Below are 23,014 nucleotides of genomic sequence, written 5' to 3' on the forward strand. Positions count from 1 at the left end.
TGACTGAAAAGGAGAAACTGGATTTGAAAGGAAAACAGAACAATTATTTTTGTGTACATAGAAAAGAAAACTATTCTAGATAAGAAAAGCAGGGAGTGGGAACTGGAAGGCAAAGAAAGGCAAGAAACAGGGGAAAAAAGAGGACCAGAAAATTGTATGAGCAGGAGAAAGAATGGAAAACAGGACAGAACTGGGGTATCAGTGCCAGAAAACAAAATAAAATAATTCCAAGTTGACTTGAAAAATTGGAGCCAGTGGCTGACAATTTTAACTAAATGTAGGGAGGGATCACAGCTGTGTAACAGAGTGCAGCAGGACAAGAGACACGCTGCTGTGACAAACAGACGTTCTTCTGCTGCAGGTGAACCACCAGCGCATGTATGCTGAGGCCAAAAACCAACAGAGAAGCACAGCTCCATTTTGAGTTTAACAAAGGCAAGGAAGGGTATTATCTATGCAGAGGGAGTGAGCTGGAAGGATTATACCTTCTACTAAATAATTAAAATAAAAAACCACAAGCCTAAAATACAGGGGGGGAAGAAGTATAGAGGCTGTTGCAGGCATTGTTCTCTGTGAGGAATGGGATGAAAGGTGAAAGATGACAGTATACAACAGAAGGAAATTTTTCTTTCTTCTTTTAAATAAAGAGACAGATGAGCAGAAGAACAATACCTGAGCAGAATCACGAGAGATCAAGAAAAAGCTTCTAAGAGTGCCTGCCTTTGTCAGGCAGCATAAATAAGATGCTGGAAAAGGCATACTAAGTAAGCTGATGACTTAGAAGAGTTTAGGAAGAGCAGAAAGGATATTTAAGAAATAATTTGCAAGTGCATTAGAAACAGTAAAGAGATGTAACATCAAACCAGAAACAAGGAAAAATAGTCTGACAAGTCTCAGTATCTTTTATCATGTGTATATGAAATGCAGTTTGATTGCTACAAAGGCAAAGCAGGAAGTGTGCCAGGAAGGCAGAGTCATTCTGAAAAATCTACTTTAATTATAAGGATTTAAAGGCACTCATCCCTACACCCATTTCTTTCTATTTTTTACTAATAAAACCTAAACTCTGAAATTACCATTATTCCCCTTTTCCCCATACAAGGAAAAAAACCAAAAACCAACAAAACAGAAAACCCTAGAAAACAAACCACATTGCATGACTACAAATGGGACTCTTGGAAGTTAGGTATGAATGGAATTCCACCTTACCTAGAAATGTATGAATGAATAACAGACTTATATTACACCTAAATGGGAAAAAATTGAAAGGAACTGTCAGCATGGATGAAAAGTGAAATGTACAAAATAATACAGGAGGCAACAACCATAACCTTCCAAGAAAACTTCAGCTTTTTTTTCCCCTACAGAGTACCAAATCCTCTAGAAGGATACTTCACACAAACATATGTTGATGTAGAACTAAAACTGTTTCTCAGCTGCCCAACCTTTTCCCGTTACAGGTACACCACTGCATCTGAATCCACAGAGCAGTCAGAATACTGATTAATCAGTCAGAATACTGATTTTTGCCAATCTTACCCTCTTTGATTGATCTTTGTACAAGACAGACTTTATACAGAATTTCTCTTTAAAGAAAAAAACTTAACTCTGGATAGCAACAAAAACAATTTACTAATGATAAGATGATGTATAAACTATACCAGAAGAGTGACATGTCAAGCTGCTGTTAAGACTTTTATCCAAAGATCAAGCAGTTTTGCATGCCTTTCACTTTTTCATCTATCTTTATAAAAAACTGGAAGCTTTTATGATGTTTTAAGAACTACATGAACACAAGTCTGTCATCACTGCCCCAGCTTCACTAAATATAAGCATTTACTATGACTGAAGCATTGAAAAATACCTATCAGAAGGAATACTAACCCTCAAGGGCTGAATTTTAAGCCAGGTATCATAAAGTTTAAAATTCAAAGTTGAGGACTGACTTTTTTTTGATTTCTAACCAAGTACAGACATGTAGAGTCTAACTTACAGCCATCAGGACAATGATAAAGAACAATTCTAAGGAAAATAACATAAACAAACAAGCTAGTTGAGATTTGTCAGACTAATTCTAGCTTGAAGTCCAGCCAAAGAACATCTGAATATGACCCTTCTGAAGGAAAACTGTATCAGCATTACACAGAGATGCCATTAAGAAGCAAAGGCACACAGATTGGAAATCATCTTAGTGCACGTTGGAAACAAAAACCTGCATTTTCTCAACTGATGGAAACATTAACTTCTCTTTGAAGAGCAATTTGAGTGCTGGAGATAATAAAAACATTGCAGTCAGAAGCTAGGGTGTTTTTTTGATTGATCTTTTCATAACTATCATACCCTGAACTACACTGCTCATGATTATAGCCTTTTATGACTAAGCACACAAAAGTCCTTACCTTAGGATCAGTCTCTGCATCTTCCTCCTCTTCTCCCTCCTCTTCCCCCTCCAACTCCTATGACAAAATAGAGATAAACTAACAGAAATTAAAATAGGTTAAAAGTGCAACTTTTTGTAATGGACAAAAAGCAAACTAGCAAATTCAATTACCACTGTATTCCAGAGTGTTTCAGATGTCAGCGTTGGGCTGATTTAAATGAATTCAGCATCTTACATGTTTTAAATACAAAATCTTTAAAACATGATGTAAAGGTCTCAGTATGGCTTAAGGCAACCTTCCTATGTACACTGCTGCTGCAGTCCCACAGCAACTTTTCAACTTCTACCTAACAAATTATTTGGAATTTTAGTTCTGGTAATAGGTATACATGCCTGATTTTGTTCTTTAGTTCAGCCTCCCTCCAAAGTGCCACTTTATTTCGATTACTGAGGACAGGCTATGCATTCCTGTACAGGATTTCTGCACTCAGTTTTACACACAACTACATCCAAGTGATAACATCTGGCACTGGAAACCAATTAAAAATACACATACACACTTCTATCAATACCCAGCTTAAAAAAATAAAAATATGAAAATGTTTAGTCACTCAACAGCCTAAGCACAGAGAGAAAAAAAAGGCTGCATGCTGAAGGCTGCCAGCTCACGTCAGATCAGCTTGACAGCCTCTGATGTACTCTGCTATGCTGAAGCTGACAACAATCAGGGATGTACCTTTGACAAATTAGCAAGAACAGCACAGTAAAAGCAGTAAAGCAAAAAATGTAAAGGATATTAGTTCATTTAAGTGTGGTAACATTTAGTGGTTTTGTGTAAAGCCTTTCATAGTGTTTGTGTTCATACAACATTATTGCAAATAGAGCAGAGCCAGCCTAAATTATTTATGGTGAGCAGTTGCATACTTCCCCTTTTTCACTTTGCATTGGTAAGACCCAGTCTTTAGGCTTATGACAATTAAAAGCTGACAGCTGAAATTCCACTACCACCTAAGGAACAGATATTTACCATGCAGCACTCTAGGGGAAAAAAAAAAGCTTGTCTTTAATTTTTGACTCATGTCAGAAAACAGCTTTGAAATACTAGATAAAAAAGGATTCTGCTCTTGCAGAAAGTACTTTTATGAAAAGAAAAAACCAGGCACAGTTTTGCAAGTCATGAATGCTGAACTCTTTTGGAAAGAAGTACCATGCACAAGAGCATTTATGAACAACTGTTTTCTGCTCCACACAGAATTATTCCTGGCACTGGAATGGAATAGGTAATCAGTAATCTATAAAAAATACTGTGCATCTCACCTCCTCTTCACCTTCTTCATCTTCTTCAAACTGAAAAACAAACCCAAGGTTTAATTAGCTCTGCTAGTATCTGCATAAAAACTTCTGCAGTAATAGGTGTAGCATATTCAAACACTGTAACTGAAACTAAACCCTTTCCAGAAGCAGATTAACAACTCCTAGCAAGCTGAATGACCCTTCCCTATCCCCAAGTAGCAGGAATATCTTCAGGGTTTTTTTGTTATTCTCATGTAATTAATACTTCACCCTAGTCTAATCAGAAAAGGAGAAGTATGTTTCTATGTGCTGACTAATAAACAAATTGCTAATTGCATACATACATTATCATCATCCTCTATAGCTTCCCCAGTGAAATACAGCACAGCACGAGGGACTATCCTTTCGCGGAAAAAGTGTCCAATTTCAAAATCTGCTGCTAAAGTGAATTCTGAATCTTCATCCTGTAAGACAAATCAGTCTGAGTTTTCTACTGCAAATGTGATGTGATACACAGAAGCAGATGAAAATATTTCAAAGTAACAGGTTTGGGAAAACATCACACTGTCATCACCAAGCTTCAGGTCACAAGTACTTTCAGTATACTTGACTTAGTAACAATAAAATCTAAATCTAGATTTGCAGAATTGAGATCTTCTGTACAAGCTTCCCACTTTCTACACACAGGTCACTGTCCTGCCGAGGCACCTTTTATTAAAAAGCTCATACAACGTGGCTGGCTCTGGCATCTGACATTGCAGCACTGTTCAGAATGCTCCAGACTGATTTTTCAAGTCAGGTACCAGCCACTCGGCAGGGAAAATAATGAGCTCCCCAACAGCGACCACTGGAGATGTCTTGGATCAGCAAGTTGTGTAACAGTGAACTGTCAATGGATTACTTGGAGAAGTTGACAGTATCTTTCACTTTATCAAGGTGAAGCCCACCTTTGTCAAAAGCAAAAATAACAATAAAAATACACAGTACTTAATAAAAGAACCCTATAGTCACTGTACAGTGACTTGGCAAAAAGGATGTGGCAAAGAGCAATTGTGCTGTTTCAGAAACTTACCAGTGACTCTCCATCACCAGATACTGCAAAAAGAAAAGACAACGAATTTAGGAAATGCCTGTATAGTCTCACCCACCTCAATATTCAAGATGACAAAACACAGTATGAAGACCTTCTCATACCAGAAAACACTGAAGTTATAAAGGCTTCACAAGGTAGCTACTAAAACTATGACAATTCAAATTAGTATTAAGTTAAACCTACAGAAATCATAAGAATTTCACGTGTTGTAGTTAAAGCATCAAAGCTGCCATTTGGATGTCAAAGATTTTTGCACAGGAAATACTCTTTCTACAAGGATGGGTTCAGAGGACATGTGGATCAACATATCTGGTTTCTCTATTAATGCTGTAATTACAGTAACTTCATTTGGCTGGAGCACTACAAATCACCTCCTCTCCCCCAAAACAACTGGAACTAAACAGATGAACATTTTGACACCAATCTGCAAAGCACTGTTGAGAACAGGCACAGTACTGTGACCAGCATGGAACAGGGTGTGTTTTTGTTTGTTTAAAGAAAAAAATAACAACTAACCAATGACAAAAAAAAAAAGCAAAAAACCCCAACACAAATCAAAACTTATTTCCCTTCTCTACATTACCATGTGATCTACTGTGAAAGTGATAATTTGGTTCAGTTCTCGAGTTGAAAATGCAAGTATCCACTGCCAGCAGATGTCAGTGTCTTACTTATACTTCTAATTCTGAAGTGTACCCTTTGAGTATTCAAAAGAACAACATAACACCAACAGGAGACCAATCTCCATGCTTTCCTCAAAGTAGCCACAAAAATTAAAGGAGATTTCTGTACCAAACCATCCCCAACTTTAGAAATACATATCCAATGTTTCTTAACCCGTATACATGGGCATTTGCAGTAGTTAGGAGGGACAGGGAGTTCATAAAAGCCCACAACAGAATGAAGAACCACTTTGTTCAGTACACCTCTGGAATCACAGAACAGTTTGGGCTGGAAGGGGCTTTGAATATCACCAAGTTTCAACCCCTCCACCCTGGGCAGGGACACCTTTCACGAGACCAGGCTGCTGAAAACCCCATCCAGTCTGGCCTTGAACACTTCCAAGAATGCCCAGAGAAGTTAAGGACGCCCCAAACTGTTCCAGTGTCCCATCACTCTCACAGTCAAAAATTTCTTCCTAATATCTAACCTAAACCCGCCCTCTTTTGGCCTAAAGCTGTTCCACTTGTCCTGTCACTACACGCCCTTCCAAAAAAGTCCCTCACCACCTTTCTTGTAGAACCCCTTTAGTCCCCAAAATAAATTACTTCCCTCATCTATGTTGGCAGAAGAGGACAATGAAAGATGGACCAAGAAAAAAAATAATTTGGGAATCCATCTGAATTGTTTAAAATGGGGGTACACATGTAACATTAGACTAGGAAAATGAGAAAATTATGTATGGAGTATCAGGGATCACTAATTAATTCCAGAAGAAATGACAGTTCTGTCACTTGACAGAGAGGCTTCAATGAAACCGCTATGCTGTAACTTGACCAACAATGGAACACAGTTCTTTTGCATGTTAGAAACAAACTGATGCATGGAGCCATCCTGTGGTAAAACACGTCAACTTCTTTAAGAGAGTCTACAAGAGACTCTTTCCATACTATGAATCCTCTTTACGCTGGTCAAATTCTACAGAATAACAACAGAACAAAATCATCTGTTTGGATGGGCAAGAGTTTGCAATCTTCCTCTAGTAAGCACTTTACAATGCAGAAGCATAAACAGTTTGAATGTTTAAGTCACATAAATAAAAAAAATATATAAACATATTTTAAGGATCCTAAATTCTTCAACTTTCAAGCTTACCCTTTATTGGGCTGAAGAAGTTAAAAAATGAATCATTAGGTACTTGTTTAGTAATTGTCCGAACTGTGCCTCGGCCCTTGTGTTTCTGTTTCTTCTTGATTGTTTTAACTGTAACATTTTTTCCTTTCTTCCAGTCAATGGTACACCTAGAGACAGCAGTGAGAAACAGCATTTTAACACAAGGCACCAGGGAAAAGAAAGAACTGAGCAGCAGAGCAGCAACATCAAGGCCAAGATGGCTTATCAATGGTTTATCACTCTCTAAAGCTGCTTGACAAGACATGAAGTGGATCATAGTTCTATAGATTATGTGTATGTTGGACAGGTCAAATATTTCCCTAAATGAAAATGCTATACAAGTTTGTCTTGGCAGAGTAATCACTGCCCTCACTCCACCTGTAATTCAATACCTCTGGCCCAACAACTGGACTTCTGTAACCAAGGGCAGGATAAAGCTATTCCAGAAAAAATGTCAGCAGTCAGACTGTCAGAAAACAATACATTATATCCTTTAACTACAGGTCAAGGCAGAGTCCATTCATCCTAAAAATGCATGTCCAAAGAGGGATGTTTGAGCTGTCCAAAGAACAGTGCTCAGACTGAGCTGGCAGCCAAGCACATCAAGCTGAAAAGAGACTAATTTTCAGTTCCATTCTGCTGCTGTACAAACTGACACTCAATGAAAAGTTTCTTTCCATTCAAACAAGTTTTACCCAAAGCTGCACATGGCAAATAGTGAGGGGCAAACACAGCTAATTCTCCTATAATGGAAGTAATGGTGTCACAGTAACCCTTAAATGCCTCAAAAATACCTTGTCCTATAGACAGATGGCCAAAGTCACCAGTTTTATACTTAAGCTGTATAACAAGGCACAGACACATTTTCCTGCTCTACCTGTACCATATCTAACACCTTCCTCAGGAAACATCAACTGAAATCAAAGTTTGGACAAATCAGCAATCCAGGAAAGCATTCCTTTATAATAGTTAAACAAAAAATATGTTGCTGTAATGAACTAAAGTTTTCTTCAAAAAGAAGTAGTCTGTCACTTAGGCACAACTTTCACTCAACGACCAAGAAGACATTTTTGCCTCACTGCAAGTGAATGCTGGATTCAACAACATGTAGAACTAAAAGTCAAGAGGCTTTGAGGTTGTCAGCACGCCTTCACAAAACCAAGTATTTGGCATATCTTAAATGTGAGTTAAAAAAACCCCAAAATCAAACCACCAAAATGCATCCTTGAAGGGGTAGATAAAAACCCCTAAAAACCAAATAATCACCAACAGAAAAAATACTTGGATACTAAGAAAAATAGAGTGAAAAAGCCATTTTTCATTTGTGTCAGCTCTGCTCTGGTACTGGAATTTGGTTATAGAGCAGAGATCATGGATAGGAAGACAAAAGGTTCACTTAGATGGAATGATTCTTTTACCCCCAAGAAACTCTAATGTGGTGTTCAACTCAACAGACTTCCAGAACAGACATGGGAATTTACCATCCACAGCTGTTTTCTGAACACGTGTTGCAAACACAATAAAAATAAAATTTTAAAAAATAGCTGCATTAGCCACAGCTGCCAGGATCAATCTGCTTAACCTTTATGTTCCAGCCTCAAAACAGGCTGAAAGAACACATGAAAAACATGACCTATTCCTAAACCAATGCTTGCTGGAATAAAAATTGCTGAGGAGATGACAAGAATCCAAGACAGTCCAAGGCTACTTATCAGACTGAGGAGGGGGGTAGTCTGTGAGAAGTAAAGACTAAAAATAATTTACCCAGTTATCTGGAAATAAAAGGTTTGTTACCTCAATTAGAGAACTATTAAATTTGAATGGTGTTCAATTTAAAATGTACACAGTGTTAAAATATATCTCCATCTATGCATCATCATCACCCTACAAACATTCCCAGTTTTGAAATCAGTAACAATTTTATCTTTACTAATCATTATAATGGTAAGCAAAAAAACCATGCATTTTTACTTCAGAAGCTTTTTGAAATTTCAGTTTTCCTTACCCCTCACAATCAACTATTTCAGGTCCTTCAAATGAAAAGGGATCTGTCTTGTCTGGCTCCGACTTCATCTTGTATGTTTTTGTCAGGACTGAATTAGAAAAGTAGTCATTGGGCCCAAAGTGGAACTCTAATGAGAAAGACTGCAAGAAATTTTATGTTACCACTAACTTTCATGTATGAAATAGTGCATCAACATAATTATCATTAATCAAACTCTGAAAATAGGAAAAAAATAATTTGATGGCAAACATATTTGAAACTACAGCAGAAGCAGGAAATTATGAATGCCAATGAATTTCAAATGTGCAAGAAGCTACAACCTTGGCCTAGATTCAAATTATAAACAGGTAATTAGTACATTTCATTCACCTTCACATAAAGCACTGCTGTCTTGAAAGCAACCTTAGAAGTATTTTGAGAAAAGTCTTGATTTCATTTCCTATGGAAGCCTCTCATCATCCTTGCACTAGGGGTGAAGTCGTTATTCTGAAGTCATTTTAACATTGTATCAACACCATGTGGCTCTACTGCTCCCCCAAGTCTGATCAATATCATGATCCTAAGAGAGTGAATCAGATTTTATTTCCAATTAAAGCACAATTTAGATTGCAAGAGTCTATTGAAATAGCACAGTCCCCCAGGAAGCAGAGGGTTTTTTTCCATTTGATAATAGAAAATCCTGCAAAGGAGCACTGATTTCATAAACTGAGTCCTAGAACCAAACATGTTTCAGCAGCTTACAGCCTGAAGGAGGTGATTCTGGTCATGTTTGAACCTCCTCTGGCACCCAAAAATTGTTTGCAGAGATTCAGTTTCTTACATGGAGAACAAAAGGCTTGTTACAGAAAACCACAGCATCCATGATGCATCAATTTTCAGTAAAGGTTTCTAAACTGCCTGCACAACTTTGCATTCAGGATCAACTATGAGCATTTTAAAGTACACTAAAACTCAACCTGTCTTGGAAAGGGGAAACAAAGAATAAAGGTTTTTAGCAGCATTGATTTAGTGGCTTGAAGGGGGAAAAAGTCTGCAGATCAGTTCAGCATAACAGGACTGAAAGCCAAAGCTCCCAACACCACTGCCCAGCCACAGCATGTGTAACAGTTATCTTAAATATCTGATTTACTCTCCCAGTAATATGCATTACGAATTAGCCCTAATCTGCATACAAAACAGATTACATAACTGCCAAAAGACTGGCCCTGAATATAGTTCCCCAGGCATTCTTCACTGAGGCCAGAAAACTGCCTGTTATCACCAAGTCTGCCTCCCCATCCTTTTTCTCAAGGCTATTCATGCGTGGACAAGATAAATAACTCGGGACAGTTATTTAATAAAAGCCTGTTCATCACAGATATTTATCCCTCACTCATCTCCCAAAGGCTCCTAATCTTCCTAAGACCCCACAAATCTCCTCACATGACTCATGCCTGCTAAGAGAGTGGTCAAGGAGTGATAGAGACCAATGGCAAGAGCAGCCTTCCCAAGCCCTGTGCTCCCTGTTTAAGGACAGGAAGCCACTGGGACCCAGCAGAACACTTGATTTCACACTGGCTATTTCAGCTTTACTTCCCTTTAAAGCAATTCAAGACAGCTGCATGGTTTGGAGGCTGTCTTCAGCTAAGGCTAATCTCTCTCTGGCAAACACGCTCAGGGGAAGAGTTACAAACTCAGCTTAATCCAGTACCAGTGACGAACACTCATACCCAAATAATCCCATAAACCATCACTGGGGCTATAAATAACCAACCAGTGGCACTATTTAGCATGCAGGATCCCAAGGGCTAGCAAGACAAAAATATCTGCACACACTGCATTTCAGTATCTCAGTGTATACCTGCTAATTAGGAGACAAGAAGCTCCAAGCTCCACATAATATTTGAAGTGTTAAAATAACCTTTCCAATACTCTTGATGTGAACACCTCTGGGGTTTTTTAATCAAATATGTGGTCATGAAGTTCAAAAAAAAAGAAACTGCCTTTTTTTTAAGCTACTTAAGTTATACCTAGATGCATCATCTAGGTCTGAATATGCTAGCTAAGGATCCTGACATCCAAATAAAGATGTAAATATGAACTATAATTATAAAAGACATGTAAGTTTATCCATATGGTTATAAATAAGTAAAGGTAAATAGCAATGGAGTCACTTATGCTTCATGCAGATAAAAATTTCTATGTGCAGGCCATAACAAACAGGACTTTGAAGCACTTTAATTGCAGTCACGTAAATCCACTTTTGGAGTGCCATAACTATGATTAATTGTTTTGGGTCAACAGCAAATCAGAAAATTCCTATTTATGTATTTCTTGATCAGCAAAACTAATCCCCAGCAGAATTAGTGTATCTGTGACACTGGTTATGTGAAGTTCATACAGCACAAAGCTACCACTGCTGCACCAATTTTCAACAAAGAACAGCAGATTTTGTTCAAAGACAGACACACAGCTGCAGAACAGGTTTCACTCAAGCAGTTAGGAACACATCCTTTGTCTCCAAACACAGAAGGGACATGGAGTTTGTCAGCCTTCCATGACTGGATTTAATGTAGCACTGGAATGGAACCCATTTGCAGAAAAATGCTGTCAAAAGGTTACGAACAGTGCAAGACCAGATAAATCCAGTGTGTAAAGAGCTCTCCAGCTTAAGGTACTATAAAACAAAGCTGAATGAGAACACAAAAATGATGTATGCAAAAAAACCCTATTCCCATCTCATCCAAATGCCACTGAATAGATATGCTTCAAGACAAAACAGACTTTTTAGAATACCTTACTTTGTGCTTAGACAATTCATTTTCTTCCTAAAACTCACTCACATCCTCTCCCTAAGCCCTCGCAATCTTAAGAAACTTAATTCTCAGTTTTTCTCTGCCATACTACTTTCCTGGCAATTATCAGCTTGAGTGTTTCAGTACTAGTAGAATAAAGACAACAAGGAATAAAAAAACCCCCAAAGAACCCCAAACCAACTTGTTATTAACCATTAAAAGCTATTCTGAGAAAGTCCTTCCACCTTTCTTATGTGAATCTTCAATGATGGTTGTCTTGCATTTCTTAAAGGCATTATCAGAAGACTATTGCTCCATAAGGAAAATCAAAAATTACCAAATACAAGAAAAAAGCCATAATGACAAAATTTGAACAAAGTATGCATAGGCTCAAATTCCATCCTTCTCCCTGCCTCCTCTTTAAAGGGAGTTCAAGGAGTAAGTGTAGTCTGAATAAACTGAATAAGCAGCAGAGCAACTTCTTTTCAACAAACACAGTACCTGTTTCTGTACATCAAACTTAAACAAGAAAAAATTTCCAAAATTAAAAAAAATCAAGCAGTACTTAAAAAAATAGTCATGAGGTACACTTTTAAAATACTATCTAATATATTTTCTATTCTTTTCAACAGGCACAGTACCTATAATCATTGTCTTTGATTAGTACTACCAAGTCATATCATTTTGATATAATATTTGACACCCAGAATTATTCCCACAATTGGTTTTCAAATCAAAAGCAGCCATGTAATTGTATTACTAAGAGTAGGTACACTTGAATTTGAGAGAGAAAAAGAAAGGGAAAACTAGGCAGATCTCAGCCAGAATTTTAATCTGGAAACTACAGTAATTACTAGTTTCCTGATTACTAGGAAATCAGTCCTAGTCCAGGCTAAGAATGGAAGAGCAAAGAGACAGGAAAGCTGAAGATAAATATTTCAAAGGCAATGCATGAAAACAGTAACTTAGAAAGAAACCTCCCCCAGACACAGCAACAGCCAAAGAGAGCTGAATGAGTATTTCAGAATGCTGCTCACTTCATTACTACAATCTTCATGAGAAACAAGCAGAGAAAACTCACCATAGGCTGTCCTGGTTCAGAAAACTTAACTTTAATATCCTGCAGATGTTTCAAGATAGGTTCATCATATTCCTAAGCAGAAAAAAGTTAAAATCCAATTCAGCAGGCAATACTCAGAAAAACAGTGTCTCTTTAATAAAGAAGCAAACCTTGTAACTAACTCAACTATTTCAGCAAAAGTAAAGATCTGGATATAAATTTCTTAATCACAGTTGCAAATTCTATATGCCAAATTCTCAGTCATTTTAGGGCTGACCATGAGTTAACAAAGCTGCTAGGATGTATTACTGAAGATACAGTAACTTCCTCCAGGGTATTTATTACCAGTGAGATTCGGAGGCAGACACACGCCAGGGAATTCTTCTTTAACAGCACTAAGAGCCACTAATACAAGTGCAGACATACTACCTAAGCTATTTAACATAAATTCAACCAATCCAAGGTATTCTTATAAATAATAATCCTTTATGGATTAAACTAAAAATGCTTGTCCATCATTTTAAGCATCTTCAGGGATTCCAAAGACTCAAAAGATTTGGTGTCTTACACCAAAGGATTGACTCACATTCCACAAGGACTGACTATTAACAGGAAAAGAAAAAATTAATTGCTAGTCATTTAACACAGCAGAAGTTGTTCATTTCAGAGTAAAAACTTACTTGTACTAATTCACTTAGCATATCTACATTCCTAAAGATAGTAAACCAGAAGTCCGGAATTCCTTTGACGTTTGTCTCTTCTGCTTTTTCATCTATTACCACTGCATTTTTCAGGTCTCCCTGGAAAAGAAATAGAGAAACAGCTGAGAAATTAAATTGTGACTTCTTTGTATATTTAATAAACAGAGACAGAAGAACAAAGCAATTGCCATCTCTGAAGTTGTGTTTAAGGAACACTTGAAATCTACTTTTTTTTTCCTCTGCAAATTAAGTTAAGAGATAGAAGATTTATTTACACCACTGAACATATACACAATTCAGATTTACTTTCAACTCATTTGAAATTCTTCTATATGAAGACTAAATAAACCAAGTGTCTGCTTCACCAATTTGACACAACAGAAATAATTAAAACACTTTCTATCTTTCTAGAAACAGAAAAAAATATAAATGCACTTCTATTTTTCTGTTAATCTCATTTCTATAGCTCCATAAGCCACCTACAGCTTTTCATCTAAAAATTTAAAATTTAACTTTGTCCTCTGAAATGCTGTTTTAGCTTGCCCATTTTGCAGAATACCTGTAAAGTTGTTTTTTACAGGTATCTTTCATTATTATGCTGTGTCTAATTATTACTATTTTGCGAAACAGGATGCCCTCCACATAACTGATGTCAAATGTTATAAAAAAGAACAATGAGGCAGTCATTTCTCAATCCTAAACAACCCTGGGAATTCAGCCTGAATTAGCTGCACCTTTCCTTTTACACCACTAGATAGCAGCAGATATTTGAGATGTTTCTGCAGTTCCTTGGGTTATGACGTGCCCAGAATCCGAAGCTGCAATTTATTTCCCATCTAGACATGTTTCTGATTTTATTGTGTGGAATATGGCCTGTCAATGCTGTATTTACACAGAGCCTAAAGAACGGTTTTTGCTCATGCAAATGGAGCACTGTGTCATGCCAAATCTCAGGAGAACAGTAAAAACAAAGAGAACAATTCACTTTGAATACAGAAAAAAAAAAACAACCAAGAAGAAATCAGGCTAAGAGAAAAATGCAAAGAAAACCTGACAGAATGGCAAACAGAGTTTTCTAAGTAGGTCGCTTTTCTGAGACAAAGCCTGAGCACACATCTCCAGAAATGATGCTGGGAAAGTAACAGGCAGCCCACAGACTATATTATGCCTCCTAAATCTAGACAGCTCCTACTCAATAGGCACGTAGGAATCCACCAGGCAAGCAGACATTTTATGAGCTCGATTCTATTTCACAACTGTGTGACAAGTGTCTCACCTGCATTTATGAAAATGAAAGCTAAAGATGTCCCCCAAAATAATGGAGCCAGGCAGAGAACCAACCAGTCCTTTATTATCTCAGGGTTTCATGTAGCACTGGAATGGAACCCATTAGCAGGAAGGTGCTGTTAACAGGTTACGAACAGTGCCAAAGGCAACGCCTCAATTCCTCCAAGTCACAAATTTAAAAAAGGCTGAACTAATGGTGTAGAAGCTTTCACTGGCCATAACAGTGTATTCACCACAAGAACACATCACTGACACTAAAGTCCTTTCAATGTCAAGAACGAGAATTTAACTCTGACAATCCAATATATCCAGAGTAGAAGACCCAGCTTATACTCACAGCCAGTTTTTCTTCATCCTCATTTTCACTGTGCCATTCTGACTCTGCATCTGTGGGTTCAGCTTCCCCATTAATAAACTCTCTTCTCTGTGATAAAAAAAAAACCCAAAACCATAATTGAAGATGTAAAATTATATATACCTAACTAGAACTGACAGGAAGAAAGAAATAAAAATTATATACATAATCTTCCTACCTTATCAAAAAGAGGTTGATAGAGTGCTGCATATTTTCTCTCTAAGTCATGTACTTCTTCATAGAATTTAGCTTCTATATGGGCACATTTCACCTGGAGCTTTTTCAAGGCATCAATTCTTCTTATCACTGCTTTTGGGAAGCTAAAAATCAAAATTATTTAAGGTTAAAAGTTAGTTGCCTCAGCATTATTTCACATATTACTGAGAAACAGATTGCTTATAACTACATGCAATTTTTAAATAAAAGGCTTATGTCAAACATACATGTTTCTCCAAAACCTATTTCAAAAAGTTGAAAGAATCCTCTCCTACCCAAGTTGTTCTCAAAGGTGTTATCTTCTGTTCCATTCCCTGGGGCCACTACCCTCCCCGTGTAGTTCAGAGATCTGAAATTAATACCTTTGTTTACACCTAAACTTTGAGACTAGATTTGTGTTGATCCATCTATGAAAAATAAGAACTGTGCATTCCACAGGAGAAAGCTCTGATTCAAGGGTCATACTTGTAAAGCACACACTGCCCATCTGCACTTTAAATTGTTAAACATTTAGACATTGCCATGTAAAGAGAATCTCTTTAGAGAACTTAGGTTTTTTCTAAAAAGAGGTCTACAACCTGCTATTCTCAGTCCAGAAATAAAAGCATAAGTATTTACTAAAGGCAGCATTTAAATCTACTTTACAGTCAATATAAAACTAAGCGTCAAACTAGGGATATACAGGTCCTGAACTTTCCATTACACTCAGGACAGCAATCTTATAGAAATTATCAGCCAATGTAGCACACACTCTGGCAGAGTAAGGGTCACAGAAGGAAACAAATGGGGGGAGGGATTTATTTCTAGCCAAAACAAGAAATGACCACGGTAAATACTGAACAGGACAAAATTTTGTTTGCAAGTTGGCATGAGGTAAAACTCCACTCGTCTTCCAGAAGTAACACACTATGAATCACAGGTTAAGTAAACCATTTTTCTTAGTGAATAATTTATTCTAATTTTCTACCTTAATGACACAGTAATAATATTCTATTATGCCTTCAGTCTTTCAGTATTTTCTCATGCCCAGTACTTACGTTTCAATGTAACTTGAAGGAGTAACTGATGTGTTGTCAAGACGTTCCTGAAGAGCTGCCAGGACCTGTGGATTTTGCATCACTTGGTCTGCCAGCTTTTCTATGAAGACAGAAAACCCCTTTTAAACAAATTTGCATAGATTTATAGTGCTTTTGTCATACTGTGTCTTACAGCAGTCACAGTAAAAACACTACTTTCACATCTCAAATAACATCACTGTTATTTGAGGTGTGAAAATAGTGAGTATTTTACTACTAACACAGTTACTTCAGGACCAGATTTCAGGAATATAAAGAAGGATAATGATAGAAAAAGCACTCTTCTCTTTGCAAATCTATCAGTTGCTTGTACAAGCAATTAGCACATTGACAACATCGGCAATTTCCTGTTTTCCCCTCGTGTAAGAAAATACATACAGAAGTTTCTCTATCCTTCTGTATTAGCTGTACCTTAAAAGCCACATATAAATTTTCAGGAGAAGCACTGAACTATACTTCCAAGACACTTGTTTTCCAGTTAGTGTGACTCCTGAAAAAACCCTTCCAACTCTGTGGACTGTACAATAAGCAGCACAGCACTGTGACCTTGACTACTATATTTTTTACTTCAAGAAGTTTTTAAAATCTGTAAGATTCCCCAACCATCACAACACTTCCCAGAAGACTACTTTTACAGGAGATCAGATCTAAAATGTTTCTGGTTAGGTGTCAAAAACCCTTCCTAATAACCATGCACGGTGTCATGGTGTGAAGGCTTTTGCTTTTCACATCTTTCCATTCTTTCTCAGTGCTCTTTTCCCCAGACATTAAAAACCCAATAAATTGCACAGCACACACTAACATGGTGAAGATTTTATGTGTTGCATTTGTGTGTTGCTTTGTTTTTCTTATTTATTTGGAATGTTGTTTTTTCTCAAGCAACTTGATTTTAAAAATCAGTCAACGGTGTCTACCAGTTCTCATGTGATTTTCAATTGCCAGTCACAAAAGATTTCTTGAAAAAAACAGGTAATGAGGGACACCTAAAGAACATTCAGTGACCATGTATATGAAACATATTTCACTATAACTTATAAATTTGAGTATCTGGAGAAATAATGGAAGTGTAGCTTTTCTGCACTCACAAACATTAATTTGAAAAACACTCCTCAGCAGTTATCTGTAGACCTTGCTAATGGAGAATAAAAACTTCCAAGACATTTTCAGCAAATGCACTTTCTGAGAAACAAGACAGTCAAGAACTAGCACACAAACAGAACTGCCCATTTTGGTAATTATGCTGACAAAGAATACATGCTGCTACAAGCCAGTCTTTGCAGGCCTTATTGCAAGGGTCTGGAGGGTCATTTCAGGCAATGGTAAAGCACCACAGTCACAACACACACAAAAACACAGCCTTCACTCTGGCTGTGGCTGCAATAAACATGGAAAACACCAGAAAGTGGACAGTTAGCCTAAAAACCATTGTTTTCATTGTTTTGCTTTCAGCTGTGAACACATCTTCAGGTTTGACTTGTTACACTTCTCTAACTTCACCTACTACTATGTATTTCATACCTTTTTTGTTGGTTGCATTTTTAGCAGCCTCCAGAGACTCTGAAGCAGTATCTTCTGTTTTACTAAAATAATTCAAAGGGTAACATATTAAAGATATTAAAGTAGCCATCACATTACACAAATGCCAGAATTTAAGCACTTTGGTTTACTACAGACATGTTTTACAGACAAGTATGCCAATAGAAGACATATTTATGTCTTCAAGCTTGTGAAACTAAAAAGAAACAAACCAACCTCAAAACAAAACATACCAAGTCCAAAACAAAAACCTCTGACAGATAAATTCATCTCACTAAATGAATGGCTGGCCATTCATGTGTATGATTCAGTCTGCAAACCACGTGGCCATTCACTCTGCACAGGAAAGTGTTATTACTCACAGATGAAAATATGAGACACTTCCAGTGTAAGTGGTGAAGAAAAACATGACAAAGGATGCAGGTATGAAAGGAAGATGAACAAGAGCCAAAAGCTCTGTTTCCAACTTCTCTAACAAGCTGTTTTGATAAAAACATTCACTTCTATTCTAGAAGACATGTCCCCAGCCTCCCCACCTCCCTGCTGCAAGGTTTTCCATCTCACTTCCTGTGCTGGAGAAGGAGAGGGCCCAGCATGGTCAACATCCAGCCAGGAGCCCTGTGCTCCCTGCCAGTTTGGAGGTCACAAAATGCACACTGGATAGTGCTGACATTAACCCCAACTCACACACAAAACCAGCAGAGATATCACATATGCAAATGGGTATTATCAGGTACAGGACAGACCAGCTTATCCAGCACCGCAAGCCTCAGAAGAGCAGCAGCACATATGGATTTGCAACAGTTCCATAAAAATAACCTATGGTCAAAAAATACTACATAAACTAGAAAAAAAGGTGCCTTTTGCATGCTTAAATTACACAGATTAGAGAAACACAAAGGCTCTTCAGTTCTTTACAACATTTAGAAAAATATTGTCATTTTATTCTTATCTAAGTCTGGTAATCCACTCTCCACAGGTTAAAAAAACCCAAAACCTCTCCAGCAGAACACCAGATATACACTTGGCTCTAAGTACCTTGATTTAATTTCAGGAAAACAGCCCAACATACCTGTTATCTGCCATCTGTGTGCCTGTATCCACCTGCAAGTTGAAAAGTAGTGTTTAAAAATACTTGAACAGTAATTTGTTTACCTTAACAGAAGATGAAAATAGAACAGGTCATTGTTTAAAACCTCAATGCAAATTAACAGCTACTGTTTTTTTCTATGAAATTCATCATGCATAATCCCTCCCAGTAAACTAAACAGCTACCACAACACCCAACTCAAAATGAAACTTGCTCAGTTTCTGAAGTCTGTCAGGTGGTTTAACCCTCCTAGAACTTATTTTCTGTTACATACTCCAGATACTAGTGAATTTCTACCCAATCATGGGTCTTCTGAAGGTAAGTGCACAGTTTCCTAATTTAGTTTAGCATTCTATCAAAAAAAAAGCCAAAGAAGACATAAATGTATTATTTTCCAATTCCTTGATAGCATCATAGTAAATAATGAAGTTTAATCTCTGCCTATACAGCATACTTGAGTAAAAAATAATGAAGGTTCAAACAAATTAATTACAATAACTTCCAAATCACTTTTCTCTTTTATCACCCAAGCAGAAAAACATGTTTCACATGTCTGTCTAATCAGGGTTATTTTTGTGAGTAGCTGCTTCTGCTGATCTACAATGTCCCTAAAACTGTTGCTAGATAAAAAGAACACCAAAGAGAAGAACATTATTTAGCAAGAGAAGGGGTTTTGACAGCAGCTAGCAAGACAGAATCCCCTGTATAAAGATTTGCTCCTTATTTATCAGGAGTCAGAAAATGAAGAGGAAGGAGAGAAGTTAAAATCTTGTTACTGACAATGACTGGAACCAAGTTTAGCACAGCTACCCCAGCCCCCAGTATCTAAATCAGCTCTCCTGAGAAACCAGAGGAAGCCACATTGTCTAACTTACTCTGCTGTCCTTTCTTTTCTGGGATGAAACAGCCCAGCCTGCACATATATTTCAGTAACAGAGACTGGGGTTTTTTACCCCCACTTTAAAAAGCTGATAATGAATTCCAGTAATCACTACCTGCCACAGAGAAGCACAGGTGGTGTTTTCCACCACCAAGCTTCCATGAAACCAGACGTTGGTCTGTGAGTGAAATTCAGAACAAAAAGTGGCTTCAATCATTCATCAGAGTGGACAGGTCTGATTTCTCCAGCTCCATGAAGGCCAAACAGGCTGATCCCAGGCCCAGCTCCCAACAGAGGCTACCAAAGAAGAACCTGAGAGCTCATGCCAACTTGAGCGGCAGCCCAGAGATCGCACGCACTCTCCCATCTGGAAAATGCTGAATCCTGCTCTCAGCTGCAAAAGCAACACTTGCACAACCATTTCAAACAGAGCTGAAAAGCTTTGCTAGCTTTCAGCAGTACCAACAGTGTACTTCAGATTACTCCACAGGAAGCTGTCCCCATCTCCCATACAAGCCTGGAAGGCCACCCTACAGATTAAGCCCAGGAATAAAACAGAGGGGCTTCTGGCAGAGCTGCTGCTCCACCAGCTCAGGCAGATCTACTTCCAAACACTCCCTCTTGCCTTACACATTACAGGAGAAAGTGGCAATGCCAGCAACCACCTGCTAGAGCAAAACAGACTTTTACAACCTCACAGCTGAAGAAATAAAGGAGCATAAATGAAAATTTCCTTCCACAGCAACAGAAGGCAGGGGATTAAAAGATGCAATTAAAAACAGAGCAAACTGACCTAATATCAGAGTTCAGCCTGCAAGTTGTATGATGCCAGTCACTATTAGAGGAGGCAACAGTGGGCAACTAAAAATGCAGACTGGCAGTACTTAAAAATTACCCTCCAAGAGTTGTGGCCTCCAGCCTCGGCCCAACAACCAAGCCAATGGAACAGACCCTACTCCACATGAAAATTCCTCTGCTCAACTGTTTTGTGCTGTATTTCCTGCAGGGAACTACTTCTCAAGGGAAAACCAGATCCTCATCTGTGTTTAGAAAACATGGAATAATGTTTGAACAGCATGGCAAGCAGTTCCTGCCACTGGAACAGGCAAGAATTGGGCATGTTCTGACAAAAGCCACTCACCAAGGAACAAGCAACAACAAAAAAGAAAAAAAGGAGAAAGACACCATTCCCTGGTGCAAATACATACTCCAAGCCTTGTTTCACCCCTAGAGTTGTGCCTTTGGCAACTGGAAAGTAAAAAGAAGTATATAAATAAATAATTAGATGCATCTTTCTTAGAAGACAGCTTGTGATTCCCAGTTTCACTCCAGCTGCCTTGCACGGACTTCACTGCCACAGAGGCACCAACAAATCTGTTTGGGACAAGCTGGTGAGGGCAGTGGAGGGGAGGGAAAGGTAATTTTAGAGACAGAGTTCAGCACACACCAGCTGAAAAAAACAGTACCAAAGCACTGAGCCCTCATGGCTATTGTCTTCATTGCTCTCCAAGCAACTTCACAGGCAATGCAGACAGGAAAAAGCAACCAGAACCCAAGGACACAACAAGAGAAGGAATCATTATTATTGCTGCCACCACCATTAAGAGGCCAGATGAGTGCCTCGTTTCTCCTGGGCAGTTCCCTGCTTCCAAATGACTCGGGCAGATGAAGCTCTGGGGATGCAGGAGATCAGATGGAGCCCTGTCCTACAAGGCTGGCTACTGCTGCAACTTGTCTGGCACAAATGTCACACACCAGCAACCCCCTGAAGCTGCAGGAAACTGTAAACTGCAGGCACACCACGACAGGAAGAGCTCATCACAAGGACAATATCCTGAAGGATGCAAATCCAAGGAAAAAAATCTACACGCTGGCAAGACGTAATCATAAACAGAGGTGCACAAGGAATAAATCTTCTCTGCCTTGCACAAACCTTCTAAACACAACTGAAGGACAAAACAGGAAACTGAAGGGCTCCTGAACTCACAGGAAGACTCCTGCCCACAGCTGCTAAGTGTTTTCCGTAACTACAACAAATCAGAAGAGAAAGTTGCAGCTTCCGTTTCAGAGGCACGGAGCTGTAACCCCGCGGGAAGCCACAAACAAACAGTCGGATGCTTTCTGTAAGGACAGTAAGAAGGGATCATGAAAAATTATTTGAGGAACAAACTCATTCACCTGTTCCACAAGTCCCAGAGAGCAGCAATACTTAGGTCACCTCCGAAGTTTTGTAAAAGGAACGCTGTTTTTGTTTAGAGATGACCTCATAAAACGTTTCCTAGTAATTCTGGTTCCATCTGTAATTCCCACACTCGCGCCCCTACCTTTATATTTGAAAGCCTCGTGTACAGATGCTACAGGAAAGGAATCTGACAAATCCCACGGGCACCGGCACTGTGTGCAGTAAACAATCGCAGCACCAAAGAAAATTTCCCACAGGCCCTTAACTGGCAGACAAGGAACCCGAAATGCAGAACCGAGCCGCAGCAGCGCGGCTGAGCTCAGGCGACGGCAGCGCAGCCCGGCCCGGCAGCGCAGGCCTCGGCTGCAGGGGGCGCGGCGGCGCGGGGGGCAGCGCTCGCTCGCCCCGCAGCCCTCCCGCCCCGCTCCTCCTCCCCCGCTGCCCCGGAGGGCGGGGACAGGGCGGGCGCGCTGCCAGCCAGCGCGGCCATGCGTGCGGCCGGGACCGCCGCCTTCCCCGCCGCCCGGCACGGGGCAGCGCAGCGCGGGCCGCGTTCCGTGGGCCCGAGCTGCTGGAACCGCCCTTAAGATGGAACCGCGGCAGGCCGGGCGCAAAGCGCGCCGCGCCGCGCGGCTGCGGGCGCCGCCGTGCTCCGCCCCTGAGCGGGCCCGCAGAGAATCCCCGGTCCCGAGCCCAGCCCGGCCGGGTGCCCGGGGCCCGGGGCCGCCCGCCCGCACCTACCCGCGCCCCTCACGCCGCAGAGGCCGCAGCGCCGCCGGGCTCCTCGCAGCCTCCTCGCTCGGGCAGCGCCGCCGTTAACAAAGACGCGTCCCATTGGCCGCGGCGCGGGCCCCTCCCTCAGCAAGGGCGCCGCCGATTGGCCCCGCGGCGCGGCTGCCGCCACGCCGCACGCGGGCCATGTTGACTGTTCGGCGGTGCGGCGCTCGGCCAATCAGCGCGCGCGGGCTGGGGGGGCGCGCGGGGCCGCGGGCGCGCGCGAGGCGAGCGCGTGATGCGGGCGGGGCGGGGCCGAAGGGGACGGCGCGTGCCCGCGCCCTTAAAGCGACAGCAGCACCCTTTTGCTCCGCGGCTCCTCCGGCGGAAAGTTCTCGTCAGTGACCTGCAGGATCCCCCTGGCTCTGTGTGCCTGACCTGTCCTCAGAAGGACACAGCCATCCGTGGCAACATTCCAGCTGGGCGGGCTGTCCCAATGCCAGCACTGGCAGCCCCCTCAGGAACTGCCGTTTGCCGTG

General features: G+C 40.0%; 1 protein-coding gene and 2 non-coding genes across 9 annotated transcripts in view; all 3 read right to left on the minus strand.

Annotated features, from left to right (window-relative positions):
* NAP1L4 (nucleosome assembly protein 1 like 4) overlaps nucleotides 1–23,014 on the minus strand; it is a 28,344-nt gene extending 5,330 nt beyond the window's left edge. Inside the window, exons 1-15 of one of the 7 annotated variants that reach the window (XR_010364923.1) lie at nucleotides 22,503–22,613; nucleotides 18,682–18,713; nucleotides 17,592–17,653; nucleotides 16,035–16,134; nucleotides 14,960–15,101; nucleotides 14,764–14,850; nucleotides 13,119–13,238; nucleotides 12,460–12,531; nucleotides 8,605–8,744; nucleotides 6,582–6,727; nucleotides 4,746–4,768; nucleotides 4,018–4,137; nucleotides 3,698–3,727; nucleotides 2,400–2,477; nucleotides 1,210–1,247 (exon numbers count right to left, since the gene is read on the minus strand). Coding sequence is in view for 5 of the 7 variants with exons in the window: in XM_064425261.1 (XP_064281331.1) it covers nucleotides 1,242–1,247; nucleotides 2,400–2,456; nucleotides 3,698–3,727; nucleotides 4,018–4,137; nucleotides 4,746–4,768; nucleotides 6,582–6,727; nucleotides 8,605–8,744; nucleotides 12,460–12,531; nucleotides 13,119–13,238; nucleotides 14,764–14,850; nucleotides 14,960–15,101; nucleotides 16,035–16,134; nucleotides 17,592–17,653; nucleotides 18,682–18,695 (1,119 nt within the window). In the remaining 2 variants the exon portion in view is untranslated. Of the gene's footprint in view, nucleotides 1–1,209; nucleotides 1,248–2,399; nucleotides 2,478–3,697; nucleotides 3,728–4,017; nucleotides 4,138–4,745; nucleotides 4,769–6,581; nucleotides 6,728–8,604; nucleotides 8,745–12,459; nucleotides 12,532–13,118; nucleotides 13,239–14,763; nucleotides 14,851–14,959; nucleotides 15,102–16,034; nucleotides 16,137–17,591; nucleotides 17,654–18,681; nucleotides 18,714–21,757; nucleotides 21,787–21,903; nucleotides 22,013–22,502; nucleotides 22,615–22,913 lie in introns of those variants that run through there. The other 6 variants (XM_064425261.1, XR_010364924.1, XM_064425262.1 and 3 more) reach the window with 6 other exon arrangements.
* Nucleotides 11,096–11,216, minus strand: LOC135304054 (small nucleolar RNA SNORA54). The gene has a single exon (XR_010365490.1). It is a non-coding gene; the product is annotated as a small nucleolar RNA SNORA54 (small nucleolar RNA).
* On the minus strand, nucleotides 14,441–14,568 carry LOC135304055 (small nucleolar RNA SNORA54). Its single transcript, XR_010365491.1, has one exon. It is a non-coding gene; the product is annotated as a small nucleolar RNA SNORA54 (small nucleolar RNA).

Source organism: Passer domesticus, chromosome 6 (genome assembly GCF_036417665.1).
Source record: "Passer domesticus isolate bPasDom1 chromosome 6, bPasDom1.hap1, whole genome shotgun sequence".
Taxonomy (NCBI): Eukaryota; Metazoa; Chordata; class Aves; order Passeriformes; family Passeridae; genus Passer; species Passer domesticus.